The following is a 22,206-nucleotide window of genomic DNA, read 5'->3' as shown; positions in this document are numbered from 1 at the left end:
AAGCACTACCGCAGTTAGGCAGCAGTGTGGGGGTTAAACAAAAAAGAAAAAAAAACCAGGAGTGTCAGGGGTTCTGTTCACTCAGAGAGAAAAAAAAAATTACCAGGGGAGAGATCCTAGAATCCATCAAAAAGGATGAGATTTCTGTATACTTGGAAGTATATGATAAACTGGGGCAAAGTCAGCATGGTTTCATCAAGGGGAGGTCATGCCTGACAAATCCACCAGAATTCTTTGAGGAAGTAACAAGCAGTTTAGACCAAGAAGAACCAATGGACGTTATCTACCTAGATTTCAAGAAGGCCTTTGACAAGGTGTTGCACCAGGAGTAAGATAAAGGGCTCATGGTATCAGAGACCATGGATAGAAGCTTGGCTGTTTGGCAGAAAACAGAGAGTGGGGATAAAAGGGTCTTTCTCAGGATGGCAGCCGGTGACAAGTGCTATTCCACAAGGCTCACTTTATACATTAACGATCTAGACGAAGGAACTTGGGGGCATTCTGGCTAAGTTTGGAGATGATACAATGATAGGTAGAAGGACAGGTAGCACTGAGGTGGTGGGGAGGCTGCAGAAGGATTTGGACAGATTAGGGAAGTGGGCAAAGAAGTGGCAGATGGAGTAATTTGGGAAAGGGTGAGGCCATACACTTTAGTAGGAAGAATAGAGGCATGGACTATTTTCTAAATGGGGAGAAAATTCATACGTCTTAAGTGCAAAGAGAGTTGGGATTTCTAGTCCGGGTTTCTTTCAAGGTAAAGTTACAGGTTGAGTCAGTAGTTATGAAGACAAATGCAATGATAGCATTTATTTTGAGCTGACTTGAATATAAAGGCAAGGATGTTCTCCTGGGGTTTTATAAAGCTCTGATCAGACCACATTTGGAGTATTCTGCAAAATTTTGGGCTCCTTATCTCAGAAAGGATGTACTGGCCCTGATTGTGTTCAGAAGAGGTTCACGAGAATGGTCCCAGGAACGAACAGCTTAACATACTAAGAACATTTGAGGACTTTGGGTCTATACTCGATGGAATTTAGAATGATGAGGAGGGATTTAATTGAAACATACAGAATACTGAATGGCCTGGACAGAGATGATGTTGGGAAAATATTTCCATTGGTAGGAGAGACTAAGACTTGAGGGCATAGCCTTAGAGTAAATGGAAGACCTTTTAGAACAGAGATAAGGAGAAACTTCTTCAGCCAAAGAGTGGTGAATCTATGGCATTCATTCCCTGTGGAGGCCAGGTCATTCAGTATACTTAAGACTGAGATAAATGGTTCTTGAGTATCAAGGGGATCAAGGATTATGGGAGAAAGGAGGAGAATAGGGTTAAGAAACCTATCAGCCATGATTGAATGGTGGAGCAGACTCGATGGGCTGAATGGCCTAATTTCTGCTCCTCTGCTTTATGGTCTTATTTAGAATCTCCTCAGTTCAAGGGATTGACTCTGAGCTGGCAATCACAGCCAATGTACTGTGAACAAATAAACAAAGGGTGACTTGGTATGAGATACCAGTCTCTGTGCAGTTATTTCAGTGGTGACAGGAGAAAACAGGAAGTACCTGAAGAACATTCGCTCGCAACAGTCATTCTGGAGTAGGGGTGAGCATTTCTGGCATCATGCCTTTATTTGAGAAGCTTGACTCATTCGATCCTGTTGGCAAAGACTGGGCCCATTAGATGGAAAAATTATTATTTTTTTCCCAGGCAAATGACACTGGGGCAGATGAAAGCAATGGATAATCCTTCTGACTGCTTGCGGACCTGCAGCTTTCTCGGTTATAAAAGGCTTAACTTTCCCAGAGAGACCAGACACTAAAACCTTTCAAGAGTTGACGAATATCATGACTCCAAACCTCCTCCAATTCTGAGATGCTATCGGTTTTATTTGGCTGTTAGAGAACTGCAGGGGTCCATATTGGGATTTTTGATGAGGTTAAGATGGCCGACAGAGACATGTGATTTTGGGTTAACCCTAAATGAGATGCTGAGACACTGTTTGGTATGTGGGGTTAATGATGTAACCATGCAGAAACGCCTACTAGCTGAAGACCAACTGGACTTCAAGCAGGCACAACAACCAGCTTTGTCATTAGAGAATGCGGCAGTTGGAGCATGGGAACTATACAGCATCCCAATGGAAGTGGATACCCTCACCATGGGGAACATCACTTGAGTGGAGGCAATCACAGAGCCTCAAGAAGGGCATATCCTGAGTAGAGGGACCCTGGTCAAGCCCACAGCAAAATCTCACAACAATGTTGAGCTAAATGGTTAAAAGTTCTTCAGGATCTGAGCGGGCAGGCCATTGTAATTGCTGCTGGTGTATGGACTCGAGACAGCAACGGTGTCCTATAAGGCCTGACTTGAGTAAGAAAACCTGTACCCAGAAGAATGCACATCCTGAAATGTCCCCCTACACGTGGGTTGGAATAATTAAACTGCCACTGGCGGCAGCCCCATGAGTGGGATTGGCCGGGTAAACGCAGGACTCGGTTACATAGTCACACAGCATGGATACAGACCCTTCGGTCCAACCAGTCCATGCCGAACGTGATCCCAAACTAAACTAGCCTCACCGGCCTGCTCCTGGCCCATATCCCTTCAAACCTTTCCTTTTCATGTATTTATCCAAATGTTCTTTAAACGTTGTAACTGTATCCACATCCATAACTTCCTCAGGAAGTTCATTCCACACATGAACCACCCTGTGTAAAAAAAAAAATCGCCTCTCGTTCTTTTTAAATCTTTCTCCTCTCACCTTAAAAATGTGCCCCCTAGTCTTGAAATACCCCAATACTAGGGAATCTTTAAACGTTGTAACTGTATCCACATCCATAACTTCCTCAGGAAGTTCATTCCACACATGAACCACCCTGTGTAAAAAAAAAATCGCCTCTCGTTCTTTTTAAATCTTTCTCCTCTCACCTCAAAAATGTGCCCCCTAGTCTTGAAATACCCCAATACTAGGGAAAAGACAATTACCATTAACTCTATCTATACCTTTCATTATTTAATAAACTATCAGGCTACCTCTTAAACTCCTACGCTCAAATGAAAAATGTCCCAACTTATCCAGCCTTTCTTTACAAGTTAAACCCTCCATACCTGGCAACATACTGGTACACCTTTTCTGAACCCTCTCCAGTAATATCCTTCCTAAAATGGGGCAATCAGAACTGGACACAATATTCCAGAAGAGGCGTCACCAATGTCCTGTACAACTTCAGCATGACTTCCCAACTCCTATACTCAAAGGACTGAGCAATGAAGGCAAGTATGATGTTGACTATGCCAGTCCTTTAATGGGCTCAATATTCCTGGTCATTGTGCATTCCAATTCGAAGTGGTTGGATGTGCATAAAGTTCATTTGGCAAACTTAGGGACGACAACTGAGAAGCTGCAGCATCACTCATGATACATGGACTCCTGGAAGTATTGTTAATTGACAATGGGATGTCTTTTAACAGCAGGGAATTTGAATATTTCCTAAAGTCGAATGGCATTCAGCATATAAGGACAGCTCCATATCATCCATTGTCCAATGATTTGGTGGAAAGAGCAGTCCAAATGCTGAAGGCAGGCTCAAAGAATCAGCGTTTAGAATTAATTAGTACCAAGCTGTCCCAGTTCATGTTCGATTGTAGGACAACCTCTCAGGCAACAACATGGATAGCTCCAGCAGAGTTGCTGATGGGGAGAAGACTCTGCACCAGGTTAAACCCGATATTCCCAGACTCTGGGACGGGATTTCAAACAGCAGGAACACCAATGCCGGCCAAATTCCTCCTCTAAACAAGAGAGACTATTTAATCCAGGGGACAAAGTTCAGTGGAGGAACCATGGAAATGACCCTGTATGGATACGAGGTGAGGTTAACATAAGATCAGGTCCTGGATTTACAAAGTTTAAGTTGGTGAGATGGTCCCTGAGCAAACAAGTAGATCACCTGAAAGCTGTTACCTTGCAAACAGGGCAGGAGTAAAACTGTTCTGGCCCCTCAGAACAGCCAGAAGACCTGTCAGAAACTAGATTCTCCCCCTCCATCTAGTGTCAAGGAAACTTCAGAGTCGAGATGGATACAGCCTCGTTACTGTTACCACTGAAAGAGGAGGCTGGCTATGGTCTGGCACACACCACCTGTGTCAGACTCCAAATCAGAGGAACCGGATCTGGGGTAAAAACATCATGGCTACAAGAGAAAGCCCACATCTACATCCCCGGCCTTAGGGGGAGAAGTATGTAGTAATTGGAACCAGGTGGACCTCTGACTATGAGATTCTTAATTGGCCCAAATTAACAACCCCAATCAGGAAGCCCTGGCTGACCAATATAATCAGGGGATTTAAAATCTCCAGGGGATTGACTTGGCTGGCCCACAGCCTGTGTATTGTGACTTAGTAATGGATACCAGCCTCTGTATAGTCATTTCAGCAGGGTATTACTTAAATTGTGATAGATGGGACAGATTGTTGATATGCAAAGGGATCTGGGTGTCCTTGTGGACCAGCCATTAGAAAGGGTTGAGTACAGGAACTCGGATGTTATTGCAGCTTTCCACGACCTCAGTTATACACCTGAATTATTGTGTGTAGTTTTGGTCTCCTTCTCAAAGAAAAAAAATATACCTGCCATAGAGAGAGTGCAATGAAAGTTTACCAGACTGATTCCTGGGATGGCAGATTTGTCAGAGGAGAATAGATTGGGAACTAGGCCAGTATACACCAGAGTTCAAAAGGAGATCACATTAAAACAATGTTCTGACAGGGCAGGATAGACTAAGTGCAGGGACAATGTTTCCACTGGTTGGGGCCCTAGGATGAAAGGGTCACAGTCTCAAGATTTGCAAAAGGTCATTTTGGACTGAGATTCGGAAAAATGTCTTCACTCAAGGGGTGGTAAGTCTCTGGACTTCACTACAACAGAAGACTAAGGAGATAAAGTCACTGAATATAACAAAGAAAGGAATGGATGGATTTCTGGAAGTTACATGTGTCAAGGAGGTACGGGAGAGAGCAGGGGCATGGTGTCGAGACAAAGATCACCCATGATCATGCTGAATGGTGGATGGGCTCAATGGTTTGAATGGCCTACCCCTGCTCCTATTTCTATGTTTCTAATTTTCAAACATTTTAAAATTGGAATCATGTTATGGCCTCTCGTGTAGTCCGAAGTGAACCATGGAATCATGAAACTATTCAGCAGTCCATCTGGGCTGCTTTGAAGTTTCATTTCGAGTTAAGCCCTTTCAGTGGTGGGTGGAATGTGAAATATGCTGCCATCTGGACTACCCAAAGATAACAACACAGATGGCATCTAGGGGAAGCTAGTCACATATTGGCAAATTAAAAGAGACATTGATTTGTTGTCAATATAAACATAATTTCTGCGACAATTGGTTAGGATCTGGAACGCTCTGAGAATGTGAGGAGGCATATTCTATTCAAGGATTTTGGAAGAAAATTGGGTCATTATTCAAAAACACAAAAAAAAAATGAACAGAGCAATGGAGAAAAGCAGGAGTGTGACTTTAAGGGAATTCCTCTTGGAGAGGGGCCCAATGGCCTGTTTTTGTCCTGTATCTATTCTATGATTCTAAACACATGAGGGCAAAAAGAATAAAAGGATATACTGCTTGGTTTAAATAACTGTGCACAGAGTGCAGTTCTATTCACTATATAGGAGGGATGTGATTGGACAAGATAGGGTGCAGAGGAGATTCACCAGGATGTAGCTTGGGGTGGAGCATTTCAGCTGTGAACCTCCCAATCCATACAGTACAGAAGCAGATTTAGCCCACCACGGCAGCACAAGACTAGGGGTTGGAGTTGTTTATCTGTGAGCAGAGAAGGCTGAGGAGGGGATTCTGATTGAGGTATACAAAATTCCAAGGGGTATAGAGTAGATGGGAAGAAAATTCTCCCTTAGTAGAAGGGTCAATAATCAAGTGGATACATTTAAAGTAAGGGGCACGATGTTTCAAACAGATTAAACAAAGAATATTTTTGACCAGGGGATGGTGGATATTTTTAACTCATTGCCTGAAAAGGTGGTAGATGAGCAATCCATCATAACATTGAAGTAGTGCTCAGATTATCAACTGAAACGTCTCAGTGTAAAAGGTTACGGGTCAAATACTAGAAAATGAGACTAAAATAGTCCACTGAAGACACAATGGGCTGAAGGGCCTATTTCTGTGGTAAAGAACATGATGACTGAACGTGAGGGAGCTTGAAACAAGCAGTAACACAAACTGATCAATTGAGCCTGCTTATCGGTGCTACGTTAGTTGAGTTGGCTGGATGGCTGATTTGCAATGCAGAGCAATGCCAACAACGTGGGTTCAATTCTCGCACCAGCTGAGGTTACCATGAACGACTCTCCTTCTCAACCTCTCCCCCTTGTCTGAGGCATAGTGACGCTCAGGATAAACCAGCACAAATGATCTCTCTCTAATGATGGGGCAATACTGCACTCTGGTAAGATTATGGAAACTTTATATATAGATTCTTCCTTGATTCTTTGTAATACTAAGTAATTTTCACAGGTATCTACTATTGAGCTTTGGGGTAATGGTTTAAGTTATTATTTTACTGGTTACCATGACTGTTAATTCAATTAAGGCACAAAAAAAAGCACAAATGTTCAAAAATGCTCAACTAACACATGCATTCACTGATTAAAAAAACAAATAAAGGTCAAATTGAAATCCCTCTTTGTGAAAACAGATAATTATCACTTCTTACAAATTGAGTTTTTCCAAAAATATGGTCTTGAGAAGTTCAGTTTTAACCAGGTGCTCAAATAAAATCAGGGCAGCCAGTAAATTTATCCCAGTAAATTCATCCAATTATTTTTAGCTATGAGCGACACCCACGTGAAGGTGATGGGGCTCCTTTAATTATGCGGAGCAATTGCCAATCATGACATCAGGACCAAATTGCAATTTTAATCTCAGGCCTGCACATGGGTGACATTATGTCAGTTAGACGGTACAGGGGTTGGAGCCAGAACCTGGTGCTAGTTGTTTTAATTTTATGTTTGTGAGCTAAGAGAGCAGGGAGTGCTCCTCTAGAAATGATGTACACCCCCCATTTTCTCTGTCCCTTCCCTGGCTGTCAGCCAGCTTGTTCCAAAACTCTGGAATTTGTTCCCTTAACCTGTGCCACTCTTTCCTGCATTAAGACACTCCATAAAACCCACTTCTTTTGGTCACCTCCCTCTTATGTTTGGTTTATAATTACATTCCTGTAATTAATCCCGTAATTTGGGGTGATTGTGATGATGCTGAGAGATTTACAAATGTGTAATGTTGCTTACTGCAAGCTTGGGTTCTGGGAATTCTAAGTTGAACATGGATTTGTCTGTATGTTTAGAATTAACAATCAACTTCTCAAAACTACAATACCCATAATTCCTAGCAAGGACAAGTTACCCAGAGTTCCTGAAGAACTACCCATAGAGCTTAGTGGAAGAACTTTCCAAACTTTTGGTATTTTTCGGTTTGTTCTGTGAAGTCGAGAGAAAGTGAAACATGTATCAAGCTCCAAACTGCTTCCTTTTAAAGGAGTAACATGCTAAGCAACATTCCTCATGAAATTATCCTGGAATAAAATGTTATTATTAGTCCCAAATCAGAGCTTTGAGATGCTGTCAGTGGAAAAGAAGAGACGTTAAAGTTTTGAAGCTTTTAAAATAAAAAGAAGGAATCAAAGCTGCATCAGGAACTGTATAACGCAGGAACAAAATAATAAGTTAAGAAAGAGTTATCTCTAGTTCAGGCAGATGAGATTATATTTAATAATTTCAAGCCCATAAAGGTACTTTAAAAAAAAGTTTTTTTCTCCCTTTTTAAGCTGAACTAAGTCTTTCATGGGTATAGCACGAGATATTCCTAGAATTGCAACAGCATTTGGCAGCTGAACGAGAGCATACTGATTCTAATATAAAGCTGTTGTTTCTGATCAATCTATAAACAGTGCTTGGGTTATTCTTGATATGTGTTCAAAATTCTGTGAATCTGTGTTCTAAGGGAATAGAGTGGGATTTGTTTATCTTCTTGATTGTTGTTAATAAACTTCTGTTGTATTGTTAAAACAAAGACTGCAACATTGTATCCTTATGTTTTAATAAAAGTTGACTTCAGTAAAATTTATCTATCCAGCCAGGTTTGTGTTGGGGGTCTAATTTGTCTTTAACCAGACATTATCCCATAATAACTGGAGGCACTAGATCATAATAATACTTCGTACTTTAAAGGTTTGTGTAAATAGGAGTTGTTATAATTGTGGTACTTTCAATTGCACTGGACAACCTGCTTTGTGCATCTCTTCAGCACCACTGGAGCAGAGGTGGCTGTAGTTGTTAGCTGGTCAGAGAAATGTAGTATCAGCAACCATCATCACATTGTTCTTCAGTCAGACACATTACATCAACCAATGACAAGAATTCATTACCCATCTGCCACTGAAGGTAGGTGAGATAATGAGATCTGGATCTTTGAACTTTTCAAATACTCTATTAAAATTGGGAGAAAGAATAAATTGAAAATAAATCTTGAAAAAGAAAGTGCTGGATTGTTTCAGAAGGTGGTAGATAGTCTGGGCTGCCAAGGCACAGTTTGTTCCAATTGTCAAGATGTGAGCAGAAGTTCTCAGACGAGGTTCTTGGACTTGGATTTACCTGAAGCCTTCTCAAAGACAGGGTATATGCTATTAAAATCATCTATTTAAAATTTGTAGCTACAGAGCCATAACCAAACAGGGAAAATACTTGAAGGAATAGCTGCGCAAATGTTATAGTCTTGAGTTAACACAGCATGGTGAAGGTATATATTCTACTGAGTGCCATTTTCATTTATTTTCAAAGTAATTACATTATAGATGAAGTCTGTCACAAAGATATGCACCTATTTTTCCATCCCAAATGGTGGCAAAATTGCACAGCATTTTAGCCCCCCTCCTTATTGTGAGGAACCAACCTTTATTCACTCAACAAAATAATTATGCAACAAAGTTAGTTAATTCTTATTACATCTTATTAATGTTAGACAGTGGGTTCCTACCTAAAACACAGATTCTACTTTAATAACTTAGTTCTCGATCTGCCAGCCTTCCACATTTTAAAAAAAACAGTTCCTCTGCTGATCTTTGCAGAGTTCCCGTAAACAAACTGCTCGTTACTGCACTTCCTTTTTTGAGCTGATTTTGCAGGGCTGTGAGAACCTCACGATTAACAATGACCCTGACTTGCAGTTATCTTTTTACAGCACTAAATGTAGCCTCACACTTCAAGTGATGGACATTAAACGTCCATAGACAGATTGTAAATAAACATGAACTATGAAAGAAAGCACAAACATATTCAGCAAAAAAAGCTATTCAAACAAAATGAACAGAAAACAAACACCCACATGTTAATCATTCTTTGTAAGAAATATGTAAAAACTAAAAGGTATGTCCTTTAAAGACAAAGTAATGGATAGTGACAAAAAAACTGAGAATCAGTCTGCACAGGAGGCAGCCACTACTTACATCCAGTCTTTGAAACAGCTACCCAGTTAGTCCCATTCCCCTGCTCCTTCCTCATACTTCTTCAAATTACTCCTTTTCAAGCTAATTCATCTTTGAAAGTGACAAGTGAAACTGCTTCTACTGCCCTTAAAGGCTGTGCATACCAGTAAGAACTCCCTGAAAAAGAAATCCTCTTCATCTTCCCTCCCCCATCTCTCCTTGTTTTCTTTCTGCCAATTATTGCAAATTTGTGTTCTTCGGTTAGTGACCCTCCTGCCAATGAAAAAAAGGCTTTGATTTCATCACAGCCTAACACAAGTTGAAATGCCTCCCTCAAGAAGAGAGCTCAAAGCAAACCTTTCATCTGCTCAAACTTTTTTGTATCCTGTCCTTAACCACCCAGTTAGGCTGAGCCATACAATTTAATGGGAATGTAATTCAGAGTCTTCAAAGCCGCAATGTAAAAATATCCACACGCAAGTGAAGCTCAGCTGGATAATGTAAACTAAAGGAAAATACTGTTTGCCCCTTGCACTTTTTTAGGATGCACATATTCCAGGACAGTCTCAATGATTTCTGGAAATCTCTGCCCTGGTGCAGCCATTAGCCATTTAATTAGTGAACGGCAGTTTTCTTTAGGGACAAAGTTTATTATTTGGATTCTGACCGTGAAACAAATTTCATACCTCTGAGACTCGGCTGAACAATACTGCCATACAATAGTGAACTATGAAATTTTGTTAATGATAAGGATCTGCATACTTACTGTAACTGACTCTTAATGGTCATCCTGATTCGGTCTCGGACTGTTAGAATTTTTTCCAATCTGCTAAGATCGTAGGTGGTCGGGTTCCGGAAAAGGATGTCATCTGGTAACCCAGTCACTTCAATCGCATCAGGGTTATCTCGGATTAATTTGTATGGCACCAAAACAGGCCGGTTCAGTCCCAGGGCCTCTCCTGAAAGATAACATATCATAAGTATAAACTACAAAGAGGTTTAACTTATCCCACTGCAGGATATGTACTTAGTTGGATGACACACATTATCCCTTCCCTCTGATATATCTACATCATGAGCAGTTTTGATTTTCTTTCACTTCTGTCCATACACTGGTTAAATGGGAGGTCATGTTGCAGCTCTACAGGACATTAGTTAGACCACTGTTGGAATATTGCGTGCAATTCTGGTCTCCTTCCTATCGGAAAGATGTTGTGAAACTTGAAAGGGTTCAGAAAAGATTTACAAGGATGTTGCCAGGGTTGGAGGATTTGAGATATAGGGAGAGGCTGAACAGGCTGGGGCTGTTTTCCCTGGAGCGTCGGAGGCTGAGGGGTGACCTTTTAGAGGTTTACAAAATTATGAGGGGCATGGATAGGGTAAATAGGCAAAGTCTTTTCCCTGGGGTCGGGGAGTCCAGAACTAGAGGGCATAGATTTAGGGTGAGGGGGGAAAGATATAAAAGAGACCTAAGGGGCAACTTTTTCACACAGAGGGTGGTACGTGTATGGAATGAGCTGCCAGAGAAAGTGGTGGAGGCTGGTACAATTGCAACATTTAAGAGAAATTTGAATGGGAATATTAAAAGGAAGAGTTTGGAGGGATATGGGCCGGATGCTGGCAGGTGGCACTAGATTGGGTTGGGATAGCTGGTCGGCATGGACGGGTTGGACCGAAGGGTCCGTTTCCGTGCTGTACATCTCTATGACTCTATAAACTGATGATGGCAGTAGTTGCACAGCACGTTGAGCTGCTCTCCATACGACTGGTGAAAAGCTCCTGATACTTGCTGTCTACCTTGAATGGTCTCAGCGATTATGCGTTGGCTGAGAGCTGACTAATGTTTTAGAAAAGTTAGGAGAAAGTGAGGAGAAAGAAGGGCTTATGCCCGAAACGTCGATTCTCCTGCTCCTCGGATGCTGCCTGGCCTGCTGTGTTTTTCCAGCACATTTTTCAACTAATCTTTTAGAAAAGAAAATCTCCCTGAATCCATGACTAACATGCGTTAATGATCAATGGTTGCCGTCAAATTAGCTCTTTGTGACCAGACTGATTGCTGACCAATCAACGGCAACTCACGTTTGTATAATGCCTTTGATACAGTAGAATGACTCAAAGATCTTCACAGAAAATGCTACGACACAAAATTAGACAATGACTTAAATAAGGCAGTACTAGAACAAATAAAAAGTTTGATCATAAGTTTTAAGGAGCACCTTCAAGGAGCAAAGAGGCATCAAGTTGGAGAAGCTTCATTAGAGGAATTGGGAGGGTTCAACTTCTCCTTGGGAGACAGGAGAGAAATTAGAAATCCAACAGTATGGAAACAGGCCCTTCAGCCCAACAAGTCCACATTGACCCTCCGAAGAGTAACCTCCTACCCTAATATCCTATATTCACCCCTGAACTAATGCACCTATCCTACACATCCCCGAACACTATGGGCAATTTAGCATGGCCGATTCACCTAAACTGCACATCTTTGGATTGTGGGAGGAAATCCGAGCACTCAGAGGAAACCCACGCAGACACGGGGAGTGTGTGCAAACTCCACACAGACAGTCAGCTGAGGCTGGAATCGAACCTGGGACCCTGGCGCTGTGAGGCAGCAATGCTAACCACTGAGCCACCATGCCACCCTGGGTTGATTGGGTGGGTGGGTATCCTCTTACCTGCTTCCAGATAACCAATTTAGATAATGCCTAAATATAGAATGGCTGGACAAGAGTAAGAAACCACTCTAGTTCACTGCAAGAGGTTAGCTGGTTAAAAACCGACAGTAGTGCCTCAGCACATTTACTTCTTGTTAGATGTACAGACCATTGACTCCCTAAAAGAAATGTGAACTTCCTGTTAATGACTGAAAGGTTGACATGACAAGATTTCACATCATAAGATTTTTACTGGAACAGTTTACCCTTATAGACAACTTGTACTTTAAATGGAAAACATTGCTGTACTTTACACTGCTCTTTAAGTCAACATTCAATTCCATCAGATCCAGTCCAAACCTATTCTTTTCTTTTCCAAGCCTGAGAGCTTTTAATCTCAAAACCATCTCTTTCACAGTAAAGGATTTTCCCTTGAGATTTGCCTTATTTGAAATTCAAAATCCCTTTTAACAACCACACGGGTGGGGTGCTGCGGGGTGGCTGACTCTCAGATAACCATTATCTGGGAATGATTCTCCACCTCAGGCAAGGCAAGGAAGCAAAAACTGTAGTCAGACATTAAGAACAGAAGTCAGCCATTGAGTCCCTCAAGTCAGCTGTCATTCAGTCAGATCATGGCTGATCATCAATCCATCCCCACTTGATCTTCCCAACTTTGATCAATAATTCTTTGAAACTTTACCTCAACAAAATCAGTCAATCACAGTCTTGGATAGTTTGATGATCCCAGCATTCAAAGCCTTTAAGGTGAGTTTTCCAGATGTGGAAAATAAGCATGGTGCTAATGACTAAAAACTTGTTAACTGCTATTATAGAACTAACATGAAGTTACAAATTATATGTCTTCAGAATTTTACTGTAATATTCACAGTGGAGTAATCAAAGATACAAATAAAACTAGATTAAAAGCATAAACAAGATTTCAAAAGGTCACTAAAACAATAATTATAACATTACTAAACACTGGAACTGGAAAACGGATTTCAGACAGGGAAAGATGTTTAACTCAATACTGAATGCTGAGGAAACATACCGTATTTCTCATTGAATAATTCCTTCACTTGCTCTCTGAGTATAACTTTCTCTCCAAGTCTGTTTGCCTCTTCATCCTCTAAATTGTGAAAAGTAACCAAAATATTAAAACAACAAATAAAGTGGTCACTAGACAAAGTGTAAGCATTCATTAAAACTGTGTCAACTCAATAGGGTTACAATTACAAAGCTCTATCTTGAGACTTCTGTCTGCCTGATTGAGACCCTGTAACTATAAACTTGGAAAAAGGAGATATTTTTAAATTTCCCATCTCACAGAACATTAAAGAAACCCACAAAGTTCTTCCAGTGAAAGATAATTTGCCCTATCTCCCAAGGTTAACAATCCTTTAAAAACATTTCAGGATTTGGATCTGTCTGCCTTGTTACTCCTGTGTCAAGTCCTTTCTGTGTACTACGTGTTGTTGAAATGTGTTAAACTTTAAAATATATCATTTACAGACAAATAAACTAACAAACATGGAGAGAAAACATTAGATTGGAGGCAGTAATCATACCAAATGCACTTGCATAGTTGTGGTATCAAAAATGCTGTACATACCTAATATTTAGTCCCAGAGCAGAAGAATAGACCCAAAGTTATTTCAAACTTTCAATATCTGAGATACCTAACTACAAATTCCTCACTGCATTTTCACATCAATTATCCCTCTCTGCTCTTTATACACCAATAATCCCCTGACACAGTCTACATAAAGGGTTAAAATATATTTTATTTTCCCCAAAGACATTCCTGACATAAAAGGACTACTGCTTGTTTTTTTGGGAGCAATGTTTCGGCTTTCAGAGCTTCCATTTTCTTGATCACTTATTGGATAATGCAGTCACGGAGCATTTGTATTTTCTTTTCGGAGTTCCTTCTTTCAACACATAAGATAGGACAAAAGATTCCTGTCTGCTCTCAGAAATTCTACCCTCCTTAATTTTGAGGTAATCCAAATCTTTGCTGCTGTCTAAACTTGCTGTGTCCCCCTTTCCCCTGCTATCCCTGCCCTAGCTTCTCTATGTTAGTTCCCAATTAGGCATTAAACTTCTCATCTATGGTGAACATTTACAGAGCTCTGAGATGCAGAGGGGTCTGGGTGTCTTAGTGCATGAATCATAAATAGTTTGTAATTAGGAAAGCTAATGGACTGAACATATATTGTTAAGGGGAATTGAATACAAAAGTACGAAGTTATGCTTCAGTTTTGAAGGGCACTGGTACAATCACATCTGTTGTACTGTGTACAGTATTGGTCACCCTATCTAAGGAAGGATATCAATGTGTTGGAAGCAGTTCAAAGGTTTACCAGATTCATACCCGAATTGGACATCATCCTATGAGAAAAGGTTGGACAGACTCAGCTTATATCTGCTGGAATTTGCACAGAAGGAAATGACTTGATTGAAACATGTAAGATTCCATGGGGTCTTGACAACATGGTGTAGAGATCATGTTTGTTTCCACTTATGGAACAATCTAGAACTACGGGTCACTGTTTAAAACAAGGGTGTCACTCATTTAAAACAGATTAAGCAAAATGCTTTCTGTCAGAGGGTCTTGGGAACTCTCCTCCTGAAAAGTGCTGGGAGCAGATTCCTTGAATATTTTAAGGTAGATGTAGATAGATTCTTATTAAACAAGGGGTTGAATGCTGGAATTTGCACAGAAGGAAATGACTTGATTGAAACATGTAAGATTCCATGCCCCATGCTCTCCCCACCCCCCACCCCAACCCTAATCCTATGTCAACCTCATCCAGTCCCACAGCTTTCAAGGTTACTTTGTTGTAGCCTCCTGTATACCAATTTTAATTGCTCTACCATTGGTGGCTGTGTCTTCAGTTGCTATCTCTCTCTGCACCCTTCTCTCTTTGACCAGTGACTTGATCTACCATTTTCTTCTTCTGTCGTTTGTATTCTAACCTACTCTATAATGCTTCTGTGAACTAGCATGGCATGGCTCACTGTTAAAGACGTTATATAGATTTTAAATTGCAATATTGGACTTCATTGACCTAAATCTAAATGTTGCTTTGTTATCCAAGGCTTTGTGTCCTTCAGACTTATTTTGCACCCCTCTCACTCCCATGTTTAGTTCACCAGCACTATAACTCAGTTCAGGTTAAGATCAGATATTGTTGGTAAAAATTTCTGGGGCGCTTGACTTTTTCATCCTCACCCCCAGATTTGGAGATGGTCTTTGACTGCAGAATATTGTATGCCATGTCTTGCGATGGTCATATTTGCTTTTGGTTTAGAAAGAGAAAATCGTAAAACCTAAACATGGAACATGCTGGAAGAACAGTTGGAATTGTGGGGATTTTGAGAACACTGTAAGAAGCAGCCATAAATAAACAGAACAGCAGCCTGTCGCTGTGAACTGCTGGGTGGGTCAGATTGACTTTGAATTTTCCTGTCCCTTTTGCTGTGGAAATGAAAGGTGATATGAGACAGAATTGGAACCTCTTCCAATCTCAATGGCAAAACTATGAGCTGGTTGCAGAACTGAATAGAAAACCCGAACAAATGAGTATTGATTCTGTAATCCGTGCTGGGGGGGCGGAGGGTGCTATAAACTGTATTGCATCCGACAGTCTGAAGAGCAGAAAAGTCAGACTGGAGAAATATTGACAACCTTAAAGATCCATTCAAACCGTTAACTAAATGTTATTTATGAACAATATCTTTTCAGAATCAGAGCTCAGGGAGAGTGAAGAACACTGGTCAGCTTGAAACACTGCACAAAAGCTGACTCTTGTGAAGGTGATCTCATCAGAGATGGAATGGTCTTAAGAATAAAGGATTCCAGCACAACAGCACATTCGCTAAGAGTAAAGAAACGCACTCAAGAAAACTAATGACATGTGCAAAAGCTCAGGAGGTTGTTGATGATCAGTTGGGGAGTATTAGATTAGATTAGATTAGATTACATTACATTAATGGGAGAACGCATAAGGCCTTAGTGGCAGTCCAGGCCTACCAAAGTAACACAATGGAAAAAATGAGGAAATATTTGCAGTACAGACATAAGATCGAACAAGGCTGGAACACAGGATGGAAACGTTGCAGAGAACACAACAGAAAATAAAACAAAGAAACACACCAAGTGTGGGGCAAACAATGTTTAAACTACCACAAGCTGAATCACTTTCTATGCAAGCATTTTGCTTTAAAGAAGTAAAGCAAGACTATGAAGATTGTTGCTGGAGAGATGTTGAATGAGGATTCTGATGAATCATTCTAGATTGACACCATCTAGCTTAATGATGATAAATGGTGGCTGCAGAAGGACAGCATCAATGATAGACATTGGTGCTACGTGCAAAATCATGAACTTCACAGACTTGTGAGAATTGCCTCCAGACGGTAATCTAAACTCAAAGGCTTCAAAGATAAAGTTGAGGCTTTATGATAGAATGATTCTCATCCCAAGAAGATATCAAAGTAGAATGGTCAGAGCAATGGAAAGATCGAAGATGGAATATCTGAGTTTCCAGATAGTATGCAAACTTTAAGTCTTCTTACCAAAAACAAGTCTAAAACTTGGACTGCTAATCTTACATGTGCCTAAAGAAATTTGTAACACTTTTCAAGCATCTAAGTCGTTGACTGCTGAACAGATGCTAAAAGATTATAAAGATGTTTGCATACGTTTTGGATATCTCCTGGGTGATTATCACATTGAAGTAGATGAGAGCATGAAACCAACTCAGCGTCCGCTGAGGAAAGTTCCAGCTGCCCTCAACTCCATTCTGAAAGGCAAGGCAGGGGAAGTAATCACGAAAGTGACAGCTTCTACAACCTGGAAGTGTAACACAAGCAGTGTAACAGGGAGAAAGTGAAGACTGCAGATGCTGGAGATCAGAGTCAAGAGTGTGGTGCTGAAAAAGCACAGCAGGTCAGACAGCGTCCGAGGAGCAGGAGAATTGATGTTTCTATGCCCGAAACATTGATTCTCTTGCTCCTTGGATGCTACCCGACCTGCTGCGCTTTTCCAGCAACCCACACTCGACAAGCAGTGTGACAACCTGGAAAGTTGAGTGTGTGTAGATCCAAAAGGATTTCACCTTTTCAAGGTCTCACTACCCTGGAAAACCTTTGAAGAAATTTTGTGAAGGAGGCCAAGGCAAAGGTGCTTGCTTTCCTAGCTGCAAGGGATGGTGACTGAATGGATGCAAATTCAAAATAATATTTCGATAGAAATCATTACGCCGGTCCCAGATTATGCCTCAGGTATGGTATTGACCACAAAATGGAAATAATTTCTTCCATTTTCAAGGTGTCACATTGAGTAATATGTTGAATCACTGTGTGAAATTCATCAATAGATGCTATAGAACCTTCATCTTCTTCGTAGAGGATTTCTTTGAAATTTTTGCACCATATTACAACTATCAGGACAGCAACAGACCCATTCAGGACAGATAATTAGAAGTCACAGTTGGGTTAACTGTAAAGGACAGTTCAGCCTCACTTAGCCTGGCTTCCCTTTAGGCAAAGTGCATAGGCCTCCACTCTGTCTTCTCCTGGTTGCTTAGCTACCATCTAAAATTTGCTGTACCAAGCGATAGTGCACCCCTCAAATCATCCATTTCCAATAAACGCTAGCCTGCCTTCCAGCTGGTTGTGCAATGCAAGTTATTGAGAGATAGACCTCATTTCCAAAGAGGAGGAAGGATTTCATACTGAAAGTACTGTACCCATATAATTAGCTTCTCTAATGATTTCAAAATCTAAGCCTGCATTAGTGCCGTAAATGGAATAGTGTAAGAAATGGAATGAATTTTAACTGTTTATTTCTTTTAAATCTGAAACTTATTGAATTAAAACACAATAAAGATGGCAGGAGAGATGCTGTGTTGCAGCTGCAGCATGAGGATACTACTGAGTACCTTTATGATCCAGTGCAACCAAATCTGTAATAACAGTCTGCAGCTCAAGGAATTTTGCCACAGAGTTGACGAGCTCAAATCTGAATTTGGGACAATGCAATGCATCAGGGAACGGGAGGTTGCTGGGATGTTATCTGCCAGGAAACAGTCAGATCTCTTAGTTTGGTACAGGTACAGCATCTTAAATCCCACTATTGAAAACTTGGACACGCAAGACTGCAGAGCATGAATTTTAATTATTATTAAATCAGTAAAATACATTTGCATTCATGTTTAGCTCAGTGTTGCATTGGTGCAGTGGCATTCCGTACGAGCTATTAGGGTTCATGCGTCTATTTTCACCCACACTTTGAGTGGTGTGACTGACCTTCAACTCCACCCAACCCGGCTCGAACCGATCCGACTGTGGACTCAGTCCTGAGGTTGCTGGTCGGAGACACTGTACCTATACTTTTGATATGACCAGTGTTTGGGGCAGGAGGGTGTAGACAGGTATGACAATCAAGAAGGTATCAATGAGGGAGCCTCAGCCTTTGTACGTATGGAATAGTTTTGATGGTTTTTGTAGCTTGTTTGGACAAAGCAAGAAGGTTGAGCAAATTGACACTAGCTCCTTAGTGCCGGGGGCCATTCAAACGGGCAGAGTAACACAATGTAATTTATAATCGGGGATAGTATAATTCAGGAGATAGATACCATTCTCTGCAGGTGAGGGTGAGAGCCTGTGTCCTATCACTTGGAGCATTCATAATGAAGTGGATGAATTCATGGTGCAAATATAAAAGATGTTAAGAATATAATAGCCATTACAGAGACATGGTTACAAGGTGACCACAGCCAGGACCTGAATATTAAAGTATCTGACATTTTGAAAGGACCGCAGGAATGGAAGAAGGTGGTGAGGTAGTTCTATTAATAAAAGAGTGAAACTATTTTGGCTCAGAGGAACAAGATGCAGAATCAGTTTGGAGGTAAGACACAATGGTAAAAGGAAGTTGCTGGTGATGTGGGTCGACAAACACTCTCGCACAAAGTATAAATGACAAAAAAAAAGCTTGTAAGAAAGGTACTGCAATAACCTTGGAAGATTTAATCTTTGTACGGAAGATGTGGGCTTTGATGGCTGGACCAGCAATTATTGCCAATCCCTAGTTGGCCTTGAGCAGGTGGCTGTTGTAGTCCATTTCATTTCAGTAGACCCACAGTGATTGCTAAAGCAACACTGAACTAATAGTGATATATTTCTCAGTCTGGATGGTGAGTAGATTAGAGGGAAACTTGTAGATGATTGTTCCCATGTATCTGTGCCCCCAGTGAGTGTGGTTATGGTTATGGAAGGTGGTCTCTTTAGAAACTTGGTCAATGTCTGGTAGGTGGTACATATGCTACTACCGAGTACAGTATTGGCAGTAGAGGGACTGAATGTTTGTTGATGTAATGCCAATCAAGCAGGCTGGTTGTTCTGGATGAGGTTGAGCTACATGTGTGCTGTTGGAGCTGCTCCCATCCAGGAAATTGGGGAATATTCCATCATACTCTTGAATTAGACCTTGCAGATGGTAAAGAGTTCAGTTTCTGATTAATGGCAAACACCTGAATGCTGATAGTGGAAATTCAATGATGGTGATGCCATTGAATATCAAAGAGCGATGGTTCGATTCTCTCTTGTCGGCAACTGTCATAGCTTGGCACTTATGTAACTTAAATATTATTTGACACTTGTCAGCCTAAACTTGAATGTTGTCCAGGGCTTGCTGTATTTGAACATGGACTGCTTCATTATCTGAAGAGTCATGAATGGTGCAGAACATTATTCAACTGCCAGCAAACATCCCCACTCCTGACCTTACTATGGAGAGAAGGTCAATGATGAAGCAGCTGAAGTTGGTTGGTTCTCAGGCACCATCCTGAGGAGATATCCTGAGGCTGAGATGGCTGACCTCCAACAACCACTACCATCTTCCTTCGTGTTAGGTATGACTCCAGTCTGTGGCCAGTCTTCCCACAATTCAATTTTTACTAGGGCTCCATAATGCTACACTCAGGCTAATGTGGCCTTGATGTCAAAGGCTGTTACTCTTACCTCTCCTCTGGAATTTAGCTCTTTGGTCCATGTTTGAACCAAGGCTAGATAGACAACAAGACTTGAGTGGGCCTAGCGGAACTAAAACTGGATGTCAGAGATTGTTACTGCTAAGCAAGTCAAGCGTGATAGTATTGTTGATGACCCTGCTTTCATTTATTGATGATCGAGAGTGGACAATAGGGTGGTAATTGGGCATGTTGGGTGCACTGCTTTTGTGTCAAGAACATACCTGGTCAATTTTCCACATTGTCTGGTAGAAGCCAGTTGTACTGGAATGGCTTTTCTTGGGCTGCACATTCTGGAACAGAATTCTTCAGTACTATTGCCAGAATGTCATAAGGGCCCACATTATTTGCAGAATCCCAAGCCTTTATCACAGAGTGAATCCAATTGGCTGAAAACTGACATCTGTGATAGTAAGGACGTCTGGAGGAGGTTGAGCTGGATCACCCACTCACCATTTCTGGCTGAAGATTGTTGCAAATGCTCAGCCTTATTTGTTTACACTGTTGTGCTGGGCTTCCCCGTCACTGAGGATGTGGACATTTGTGGAGCCTTGTCCTCCTGTTTTAACTGTCCTCCACCAATTCACAACTGGATGTGGCAGGATTGTTGAGCTGAGATCTGATCCATTACTTCTGGAATCACTCAGATCTGTTTAGCACTTGGACATGTAGTCCTGTTTTTTAGCTGCACCAAATGCCTGGTGCTGCTTCTCACGGTCTCTTTTATGCTCTTCATTGAACTAGGGCTGACCACTTGAATCAAAGGGTAATTGTTGATGGAGTATATGACAGGCCATGAGGTTGCAGATTGCATTAAAGTGCAATTTGGCTGCTGATGTCATCGCCCAGTACCTCATTGAGTTGCAAGATCAATGGAAAAGCCACAGAGCACATTTGAGGGTATCCTCAATGTAAAGTTGGAATTTTATCTCCATGAGCATTGTGCAATGACCACTCTTACTGATAGTGTCATAGACAGAAGCAGCCTGACTAGCAGACTGGGAAGGATGAAATGAAGTATGTTGTTTTTCTGTCTTGTTGGTTCCTTCACCACCTGCTGCAGACCCAGTCATGTCCTTTAGAACTGAACCAGGTGGGCTAGTAATGGTCTTGTTGGGCGTAACACAGTCAAATGTGGCAACGATACAAAACCATTGGGAAAGTAATTTGTGAGGAGGATACAAAGAGTTCCCAAAGGAATACAGATAGGTTAAATGAGGGGACAAGAATTTGGCAGATGTAATATAATGTGGGAAAATGTAAGATTGCCCACATTGGAAACAAGAATAGAATATTACTTCAATATAAAGAGGCTGCAGAATGCTACAGTACAGAGTGATCTAGGTGTCCTTGTACATATTAACAAGCAGGTACAACAAGCAATTAGGAAATCAAATTGAATGTTGACTTTTATTGTTCGGGGAATGTTACTGGTGATGGGAGGGTGGGGTGCAGGAGCCAAGGTAGGAAAAAGTGGACATTACAATCACAGTTAGATCAGCTACGAGCTTCATGAAAGGCAGAGTAGGTCTGAGGTACCTAATGGCTGACTGTCGCTCCTATTTTTCATGATCATGCTATCTTACCCCCATTGCATGCATTCACTGTCGTAATGACTGACAGAAGTACTACAGAATATCTGCAAAGAGAAAAAGATTATTTCACACTGAAAAAAAATGACCCATCCTACTCAATGACAGGTAAGCACGTTCCTAAGTCTTTGAGCAGTTTATCCACAGTACCCCCATCCAAATCCCCAAACACAAACACACATACATGAAACCGTGTACCCTGAAAGTAAATTCTGGAGCTCAGACACTCTCTGCTTCACTGGCTGAAATAAAACTCAATGCAAAACTCAAACTCAATGCAAGTGACAAAACTGCTTCAATATTGTTTACAGATCACTAGAAAGACTGTGATCATTCATCAGTGATGATAAATTGAACCTTTGGCTTTAGGATTGTGAAAGGCAACAAGATTGTGTGTGTTGTAC

General features: G+C 41.1%; 1 protein-coding gene across 7 annotated transcripts in view; it reads right to left on the bottom strand.

Moving 5' to 3' along the window:
• gtf2ird1 (GTF2I repeat domain containing 1) overlaps positions 1-22,206 on the bottom strand; it is a 210,664-nt gene that overhangs the window by 12,078 nt on the left and 176,380 nt on the right. For all 7 annotated transcript variants that reach the window (XM_043718738.1, XM_043718735.1, XM_043718734.1 and 4 more), the window contains 2 exons: positions 13,223-13,300; positions 10,284-10,476 (listed from right to left, as the gene is read on the bottom strand). In XM_043718738.1, the coding sequence (XP_043574673.1) occupies positions 10,284-10,476; positions 13,223-13,300 (271 nt within the window). The remainder of the gene's footprint in view (positions 1-10,283; positions 10,477-13,222; positions 13,301-22,206) is intronic.

The sequence above is a fragment of the Chiloscyllium plagiosum genome, chromosome 28, assembly GCF_004010195.1.
Source record: "Chiloscyllium plagiosum isolate BGI_BamShark_2017 chromosome 28, ASM401019v2, whole genome shotgun sequence".
In the NCBI taxonomy this organism is placed as follows: Eukaryota; Metazoa; Chordata; class Chondrichthyes; order Orectolobiformes; family Hemiscylliidae; genus Chiloscyllium; species Chiloscyllium plagiosum.
Note: the sequence above shows the minus strand (reverse complement) of the source record. Positions and strands in the feature narration are given on the sequence as shown.